This window comes from Melanaphis sacchari, unplaced genomic scaffold, assembly GCF_002803265.2.
Source record: "Melanaphis sacchari strain LSU unplaced genomic scaffold, SCAv2.0 Contig23_pilon_pilon, whole genome shotgun sequence".
NCBI classification, from domain to species: domain Eukaryota; kingdom Metazoa; phylum Arthropoda; class Insecta; order Hemiptera; family Aphididae; genus Melanaphis; species Melanaphis sacchari.
Window position 1 is genome coordinate 5,443,660 of NW_020271114.1, and position 10,260 is coordinate 5,453,919.

General features: G+C 29.8%; 1 protein-coding gene across 4 annotated transcripts; it reads left to right on the plus strand.

Moving 5' to 3' along the window:
- Positions 1-2,235: 2,235 nt before the first annotated feature.
- On the plus strand, positions 2,236-7,990 carry LOC112594640 (OTU domain-containing protein 7B-like). Of its 4 annotated transcripts, none has more exons than XM_025339542.1 (10): positions 2,236-2,523; positions 3,962-4,215; positions 4,384-4,545; positions 4,682-4,843; positions 5,453-5,681; positions 5,740-5,854; positions 5,946-6,108; positions 6,714-6,877; positions 6,939-7,178; positions 7,384-7,989. In XM_025339542.1, exons 1-10 carry the CDS (start codon positions 2,510-2,512, stop codon positions 7,657-7,659), a joined length of 1,779 nt encoding a protein of 592 aa, XP_025195327.1. In that variant the 5' UTR covers positions 2,236-2,509; the 3' UTR covers positions 7,660-7,989. The 4 variants fall into 4 exon arrangements, with proteins under 4 accessions (XP_025195327.1, XP_025195329.1, XP_025195326.1 ...); XM_025339544.1 differs by lacking the exon at positions 2,236-2,523 and adding an exon at positions 2,579-2,945 and having other exon boundaries at positions 7,384-7,988; XM_025339541.1 differs by lacking the exon at positions 2,236-2,523 and adding an exon at positions 2,952-3,361 and having other exon boundaries at positions 7,384-7,990.
- Positions 7,991-10,260: the final 2,270 nt, after the last annotated feature.

Here is a 10,260-nt window from a genome sequence, read left to right on the forward strand (position 1 = left end):
CATGTAACCATATACAACGCTGAAAAAGTTTTCTGTAGGTGACCGAGGTTTTATTTGGTAAAAAAACAGTAAATCAAGGAAAGGTAATGTCCGTTATGTAAATCATGAGTGGTAAATATCGGGTAAAAAAATTGAACGTACTATCAACATTAATGCAACGGTTATTCTTGAGAATTTTCAAGTTTGTGTCACATGAAATAATAACAATAATTGATGCTTTATCAAAAATTCTCGCCTGTCAAAATCATAATATAATTTTTCTTAAAATATCCTAAGCTTCCCCTGTCGACTTAGATAATTTTAGTAGTGGTTTTAAACGATCATAATATACTGTTTTATGAATAACGTTGATATCTTGTGTCGTTAAAACATGTAAATAGTGAGGTTCGATTTAATTTCGGAGAAGTTTCATGGACCTTTCATGCGAACATTCTAGCTTTACACTTTGAACTATTACTAATCGTCCTCTTCCTCCTTAAAATATTGTCATCCAAATGTGGGTGGTTGTTCTAGATAGATGTCTATCGTACATTTCACCAATACTGTTTTGCAGTGTTAGATTTGGAAAAAAATAGAAGGGGGACTCATCGGATGTTTGATAAATGAGCGTTCCACACAAAATTAACCGTCACATTACCGTGGGGGCAAATGAAGGGGTACGCTAAAAAAAAATTAAAAAAGAAGGGGGACTCCCCCCGCCCCCCCCCCCCCAAAAAAAAAATCAAGCACTGCTGTTTTGTTTAAAATTAAATTAAAAACTATCTGTTATACATTTCCAGCGCTCCACGCTGTCGGCGAGTTTTTAATGAAAAGAAAACGAAAAATTTTCAATCATTTTTTTTTTTACCTTAACATTTCGGAAAAATAATAAATAAATATAATAATCAATGAACGCACACATTGGTCGCGGATATCGTGAATATGCTGAAGTCCGAAAAAACTGCACAAGCTAACACGATTATGGGCCATATATACATCGCCGTACCTATATCCGGTTAAATTTTACGAGCAAAATTATTATCAGCTATAATTTCTGTATAAACAATAATGATTTCAATATTTCAGTATTTTCGATATATCGTTTTAAAAATACGGTTTACCGATATTATCGTCTGATGTTTGGAAATAAGTCAAATAATCAAGCAATGGACGGGAGCTATTTGGGACTCGCAGAAAGTATTATGCTACAATAGGAGGTATAGTGTTGTCCATCAGTTTATACAATATTTTATTTTGTATGCGTACTTATGGAATAACGTACAAATCGAGAGTTTGTATATTAGTATATTAATAGTAAAATCATTATATTGAATAATTTCACTAATTTCGAATTATTGTAATTCAGTTATATAGTAACAATAATATCCTGTACCGCGTCTGTTAAATGTTAAGTACCTAGGCATGTGTAATAATATTATATTGAACAAAATCGCTGCAACAATTATTCATATTTTATTGCCATTTAGTCACTATTAGTAAATAATAATCATGTATTATAATTTAAAAGTATTGCACACATCGAATCGGCGACGAAATAGGTAATACGTACATTATACTACATAGTAAATAGATCCCGTCGAGTGGGTGTGTGGCAATTAATGACGATTGCTGGTGAAGCGGACCGTGGTCGTAGGATACAGCAACCTAGGTTAACGCGGTACGAAGTGCGCTGCACGTTCGATCGGCGTGACCGAAAAAAACTGCTCGTCGAATGCATTTTATTTTAATTTAAATCAAAATCAAACATAGTACCCAAAACCATCGAAATTGCGAGTATTATAAAATATCGTTAGTACGTACGACGAGTTCATAGTTGTCAATAATGTAATATTATTTATGATAACGTCGTACACGCACACCAAACACTATTTTTGTGTTTGTACTAAGGGAAAATGTAATAAAAACAATAACACAATGCGTTTATCGATCGGTAACGCGATGCGAATCCGCATTTATGATTCGTTCTCGAATCGAAATTTGCATTGAACAACATGAATACCGAATAGCAGCACAAACATTTCATTTTATCTGCGATTATTATAATATTGTTTATAAGTCGGTATGCGTGATTTATTTTAATAACCAACATATTAATATGTTTGGTAGCGCGCGCGCGTAGTTCAACAAAAGGTGTTACGAGTTTACGACTAAGGGTGCGTGGGAGGTAAGAACACTAGGAACGTCATCTTGGAGGAGACGGTTTTAAAATCTCATGTGACGTTTTTATTTTCACAGTGAAATTAACGTTATTCGTTCTGATAACGTCGCCGCGCATACTCGTCGCAGTTTAATATTATTGTCCGCCGTCCGATTATTCGTGCCATTCATGGTTTCGCACGCGCACAATTATGTCTATTACAACTATTGCTGACCACCAGACCACGTAGTCGTCGTCGATAATAATAAAACGATATTATTATTATCATAATAATTATTACAATCAGCTGCTGCTGCAGATTTCAACGATCATGATGCGACCGCCGATCGGAGATATAAACGATGTCCTGTAATGCCGTTTCACGGGTAATAACTATTAACCAATAATAGTAGAAAAAAAACCGTTCACGATAACATTATTTCGTCTTTGTTGTCGTCATACCTAATAATATTTTGTTTATTTATTGTTTCGTTCGTTATTTATTTTGCTATGCTGTGTGGTTTCTGCTACCTTGAAATAGTGTAACTCTCGCGTCGGAAACCACCGCCACCGCCGCCACCGTTCTCATTCCGTCCCGCCTGCTACGTTTACCGTTTACGTTCGTCGTAGGCAGTTCGCAGTTCGCAGTATCGCCATTCGCCATCATCCGGCAGGCAGTGCGCTACGCGATAATTGCGACACAGCAGTACAGCACGCGTTGTCTGTTCGTCATCGTTTTCGCAAATACGATCTTTCCGCTCTCGTCCGCTCCCATCCGCTCGATGCCATACTCGTCGTAGATCCGGACGTGAGTAAACAAGAATTTTTGTAGGTCCGACTGTCTGACCGACGACAGGTTTTCTCGTTCTATAAGCCATTCACTGTGGTATATGTTTCACCTTAAACTCAACCATTACCGAGCGATTCGTAAGCGACAAACACAAACTCGGCGACTGTAGTAAACTTAACCTATCCCATCCCCCGACTCTTTCTGGTCGTTTTTATTTTTAATTTCGGTCGCTATCTTTTTATCTTCGAAATTCAGCTGACTTCCGCCTACAGCTATATCATATTATTTAATACTCAAGACGCGCTCGGATGAAATATTTACGATTATTATTCACCACACGTTCCGCGCTCAATATAGTACCTGCTGTCGTTACGCTATGCCTATCACTTGGTAAACATGTTCGCATCTAAACAAACAACACTAAAAAATTACACGTACGTTTCAGTAATGTATTCAAATCGTCCCGAGTACTTTTTTACCGGTATAATCGCCATTATGCGTTGATAATGAATAATGACTGTTGACCGCAAGTACAAAAAAAAAAAATAAAAAATAAAAGTATAGTCCACGTTTGATTTGTTGATAAACGTTCAGCAAAACATGTGAACTAATCTCACCTATTGACCTATCCACACTAGTATACCATACCTATATATATCATTTTGGTTGGTTAATTATTTTCCTTCTCGTTTAATCAATGTGTTATTGACATTTTTCTCAATTTACATTTGCCAATTTGATAGTGGTATATAACTATACAAGTAAAATGATTTTGACTCTCATAATACATAGTTACCATATTATATTATCAAACTTTTTAAATTCATTAATCATACACTTAAAACTAGATATGTTTCTATTTTAAACTTTTTAATTGATTTTTATACCAAGCTAACCCATAGTTGTATCAGAATTTTTTCTTTGAGTACATTTCCTTTGTTAATTTGTGAATAAAAATGTTCAACGAGTAATGTTTATATTATTTTGATTAAATTATCATTAATTATAATTTGCTTTACATTTAATGTCTGTAGAATAAATACCAACGTGGAGGAAAGCAATGCTCTATTGGTCAAGGTGGAGCGAGACAGCTCTAGCCATTACGACCAACCTGATTCTGGGTTATATGGCCACAACAGTAATAGTTTTGAGGATATTGAGAACGGTAACATTACAGCAGTCCCTTTCATGGATGAAACAACTTCATTATCCCAAAATGCTATACTTATACCATTAACCGGAACAACTCCACCTCAGCATCATGACGAACCATTCAGTACAAATGCCTGTAAGTTACTATGTAATTTTGTTACTTGTAAAGTATTTATAACTAAATAAATATTCATTCATTATTTGTTTTATTCCATTCTTTGTACTGGTACAGTTATCACATTTTTTTAAAATAAATTATATATTTGGCTTTTTGATGGAAAAGTGTTAAAATTTATTAATTTAGATAAAACACTCAAAAGAGGAATTTCACACGCTACTGATAATGTGAACATAGTTTCCCAAGCAAGATCAGAATTGATATTTATTGACAACACTGAGGATGAACTACAGATTGTTGAAACTCCAGTTTATACATTTATTCTACCTGATTTGTTGCAACTCGAAGGTAAATTTAACCATAGATAATATTATTTTCTAATAAATTATACAACTATTTATTATAGCTATAAATGTATTTTTTGATTACTTTTTTCAAATAATATTATTATTAACATTATGTTTATTGTTCAATTATTATTTAGAAAAATTTAGAATGTTTATTGAAAAAGACTTGATAGCAGTAGCAATGCAGAGTTCTCTTGAACAGGCTTCAAGACTGAATTGGTGGACTGGATTTTGTCAAAGGCTTTGGCCACTTTCGACATCTGGTGATGGAAACTGTCTATTGCATGCTGCTTCATTGGGTGAGCTGAAGTAACATAGATATTATTTAGTATTTTAAACATTTATTGACTTGAGCAATAATATCTTAGTAACTAAATAATTTACTAAAGTTTTCTCCAAAGCATTCACATTTTAATTTGAGATAGTTATTTATTTATTTAACTAATTTATGGTAGGTATTTGTCTGTTATCAACCTGCCTCTACACCTCGCTTTACACTATATAAGATATATCATTCTGCCACTAGGTGACTATCTATTATATTGTTAATAAACTGTTAAAAAATATACAAATAATAATAAGACAGTTTTTTAAAGATCCATAAATGTTTTAACAATAACTTATATTGTAAAAATTGAATGTCAGCATTGAATATTATGGGAAATAATTCGTTAAATTAATTTTTATCAATATTTTGTAATAAGCTAATTGTATTTATAAGATAGGTATGCACTTCCAATTACATATGATATAGCAATAACTGACAAAATAATATTAAAATATTAAATATCATAAAAAGTATTTACTCTTTTTTTCATAAATAGACCACATACTAATTTAATCTATACTTAAGATATAGAGTTATTGAGAAATATCAAGCAATACTTATATTTACTTTTTTGTCATAGGTATTTGGGGATTTCATGATCGGTTATTAAATTTGAGGAAAGCTTTGCACTCATTCCTCAGCAATGGTCCAGCTCGACATTCACTTTGGCGGCGTTGGCAACGACAACAAACTATTATGAATTCATTATTTGGTCTTGTATATACAGAACAAGAATGGCGCCGAGAATGGAATGCAATTGTTAATATGGCTTCCACTGTTCCTCGTATGAGGAAACAGAGCATATCAAGGTTTGTTTGTTTTTTGATTATTTTTTACTATTATTTGATGTATATTTTTAAAAAACAGTGGAAATGCAGATACTGAAGGATACATTTATGAGAGCCTTGAAGAAATACACGTTTATGCTTTGGCACATGTTTTAAAAAGACCTATTATTGTCATAGCAGATACTATTCTTAAGGTGTTTATTTTTTTAAGTTTTAATAAATTAGCTTGTAGTAAAGTGATTCAATCAATATTTTCAATTGGTTTTAAATAAAATTGACCTATAGGATATGAATGGTGAAGCCTTGGCTCCTATACAGTTTGGAGGTATTTATTTGCCCCTGGAATGTTACCCATGTGATTGTCATCGTTCTCCTTTATTATTGGCTTATGATGGAGGGCATTTTTCAGCTTTGGTTGCAATGGAAACACCAAATTCTACTCTTTCTTGTATGTGTAATGTATATGTTACTGGCAATGTGTTGAATCCGGTATTATATAGAAATCCTAGGTATTCTATAGAATACCAAAATTGAGTAGGAAAAGTATAGAATGTAATACAATGACTAGGTATTCTATAAATCACCTAACCTCAAGCAGGAAAAGTATATATAATTAATATAAAACTTAGATTTGTACCTAGTGTACCTCTGTAATCAACAATTAATGTTTATCTTGATGATTATGCTATTGCATACAACACGTGTGCGATGTATTATCATTATTATTAGTTAATTATATTATGTTATTTGTGCATACAGGAAAATTCAATATACGTCTTTAAAAATATTATTTTTTTTCACTTCTGTAAAAGTATTTGTTGTATTAAAATGTCTATAATAGAAATCCTAGGAATTGTATAGAATACCTAGGCATAATATAAATTACCATTCAAATTTAATACATTGCCAAATAGTTCAAGGAATTATATAGAATTTCTTAGGGAATTTATAGAGTGCCTATATTCACTACTTTGCCGGTAACACATATACTTTTATCATTATCAAACCCTTTAGGTATATCATAGTTGGTTATAGCTTAATCTTTGAATTCAGGTGCTATACCTTTGGTGGACTCAAATGGTGAACTCTTACCAATACAATTTCCTGTTGATCCGGGTGAAAGTGACCATTCTCCTGATAAAAATCAAGAACTATCATTTACAGATTCATTGTCATTATTGAACAGTTACTTGGACATTGTGAAACTTGACCCTCAAGTATTTATAATGATATCCTTTAAATATGTTTAGATAATGTAAAATATATGATTTGTTTTAGGGTAACAATGATACTAATTGCAAAAATGGTCTCTTTGGTAGTCTGGGACGTTCAGTAGGGAATAAATTGAAATCAAAACTATCAAGGACAAATTCTGTTAAAAATCTGTCTACTTTATCACCTCAAGCAAAGTATACGTATTGCGCCTTGATCAACTCGGACAAAAAACATGAATATCACGATGTAATGATTAAAAACTACTTAAGGACAGCAGCTGAACGGTTTCAGCATTCACCTTACGTGAGTTTTGATTATTTTTTTATAATTATTTTATAAAGGATTATATTTTAGGATACTGCATTAAGTTATTGTTGTGACTATGAATTTTTTAACTTAATTGTATTACTTTATAAGTTTAGAAATAAGATAATGAATAAATTATACTAATCGAATTCCTGCTTGTGGACATTGTGCCGTTTTTATAGAATTGTTTTAAATGTTTTAGGCAGATACGACGCCTCGTTATGGAGCTGGTAAATCTCGTTTTTACACGGAAGCTGATTCTGAGTCTCATGTCAAAGTCGGTTTAATGACTCCTGTCAAGGCTGTTACAAATGAAGATCCCACTATGTATCTATCAAAATCTACATTCTATGACACTGGTTCCCAAGTGGACAAGTGTCTTACGGAAGACTGCGAGTTCTTCGGGTCATCTGTGACTAAACATTATTGTTCAAAATGTTACCAATTGAATCAGCAGCAAAAAAAAGAATCTGTTTGAAATAGTAAATAAAACTATATACAAAGATTTCATCTCATCCTAACACACACATACACACACACAATATGTTGTTTTTTTTATTAATTTTAATAGTTTGTGACTAACGTGTACATAATTAAGTCTATGTACACTACACGTCCATATATTGCAACATCACTAAATAAATAAATAAACAAGAATGTCATTTACCAATATTAGCTGTCACTTGTTTGTCCTGCATATTTATACATTTTATTTATATGTATTGTGTAATATATTCCAACATAATATGCTTTAGCCTTATTTTTTTTAACTGTGATGATTTAGGATTTTTTTTTCTTCTCTATCTTTAATTAGTCTTGAAAAAAAAAATTATAATATTTATTAGTGTGTAAATATTATATAGTTTTAAAGTAAACCAAAACATTTACTCTAATCTGCTGATTAAATTAGTCGCAGCTTTTAGTTGTATAATTTTTATGCTTATTATGTTATTAAGGCTTGTTTTTCCTAAATAATATCTGTTAATTTTCAATAATTATATTTTTGCATTTTAATATTAATAATAATATATCAGAAACATTAATAATTAAAAAAAAAATATAAGCACTGATGGTAAAATAAATCGTATTAATATATTGATTTTGTTAACAGACTAAGCATCAAATATAGTGTGATTTTAAATCACTTGAAATGTTATACGATCGAGTATCGTACACTCGTTTTATTGAAATGAATTTACTGTTAATTTTAATATTATTTTTATTTGTCATATCATTGTGAATTTGTATATGTACATTTATTTATTTATTTATTTATGTTATTGATTTTTGTTTTTAATTTTTTCATGTTAACAGAAAAATAACATCATATGTACTAGTAAATTATTATTTTTTACACCTGTTATAATTACGTTTGTACATGTTATATGTCTATGGTTATATTATGTCGTTGAGAAAACGTAAAATATATTGTGATTGTTTTAGAATTACCTATTGTGCAGATCTTTTTTAAAATAATTAACTTAAATTTTATGTTAACAGTGTTGTTAGTGTATATGATATCAATAATTGACTAATATTTCTCATCGCCTGTTTGTAAGACAATCAAATAAGTGCATAAGAAAAAAATATACACGCAATTTTATTCTAAAAAAATTGTGTTTTTCATTGTTATCTGTGACCAATTAGGTTACACTCTATATTATATTTCCATAAAATAGTAAATATTTATTAAAATGATTTAATGTATAATCATTGAATAAATTAAATTAAATTTAAGCTTTATACCCAATTAATATCCTTCTAAACGAATGGAGTGTTAAAGCTGGAAATATGGTTGAATAAAGTCGTTAGTTCTTTTCAAATTATAAATATTAAATATTATTTTTGTTATTTGTACATTAAAATTAAATTTTTGTGTATCTAATACCTTCTTATAAGTATACTATATTTTTGATACTTTTATTATACAATGTATATGAAACATTTTGAAAATATTTAATTTTTTTTATAAATTTTGAGTTCATAGAAACGTTTATTTATTACAGAAAGAATGCACAATGAACTAATAAAATGTAGAAGTTAGTGTATTGCAATGAAAAGATTGAAGGAAACTTCAAGAAAATTTTGTACAATTAAACAAAGTAGATAACAAATAATAAATTATTTATGTTTATAATACAGTATTACAGACTACAGTGTACACTGTACATTCAGTATTGTAATTATTTTTGTAGGTACATGTGGCTTATGGGTTAGAATTCAGTGATTTGAAATTCAAAAAAAAAAACACATTTTATCTAAATACGACAATGTATAATAATATTAATAACATACAGTATGGCTCAACTTATTTTATTTCCCTTTATCATAGATCAAATAGTAAATAGTAATACATATATGTATATATTATTTTATAGTTTTTATTCCATGCAAAGTTGTAAGATATTTAATAAAAAAAAATTTAAATATTAATAAAATAATGCTCGTAAAAAATACAAAACCTATACAAAAATAAACATTTTTTGTTTTCAAAAAATTTTAATTATTTCAACTTATTTTAATTTTAGTAAGTAACTTTTTTAATCTATATACAACTGTGTTATCATTAAGTTAATTTTAAACAAAAATATTATTATTATTATTTATTTATAGTTTATTTATTAGTTGTAAAATATTAGATACCTACTACAAAAAATCAAAACTTTTTACAAGAAAATTCAAAATTACACTTTCAATAAGCATCATGTCTTGTGTATTTTATTATAAATAATATGTTTTAAATACAGCTAAAAATAAACCATTTTTAACATTTTTTGATGGATATAAAAGCATGAATCATTCAAAGTTTGAAGTATTTTGATAAAAATACTTAGGTATCAAATTCAAATAACAATACAGTTGTATTTCATCAAAGCATGACTAGTTTTCTCAATTTTAAATAGGTTCCTCTCTTTGAATGCTTTTGAAGAACAGTTTGCTGGAGAACTCTCTTTCGCATTTTCACCATAATACTCCAATTTCAGTAATGCCACTGTATGGTATATGTTTCCGAGCTTGAAAGAATTTCAGATCATGCATTCATGCATCTATTGGTTTAGAAAACATCTGCCATTTTTTG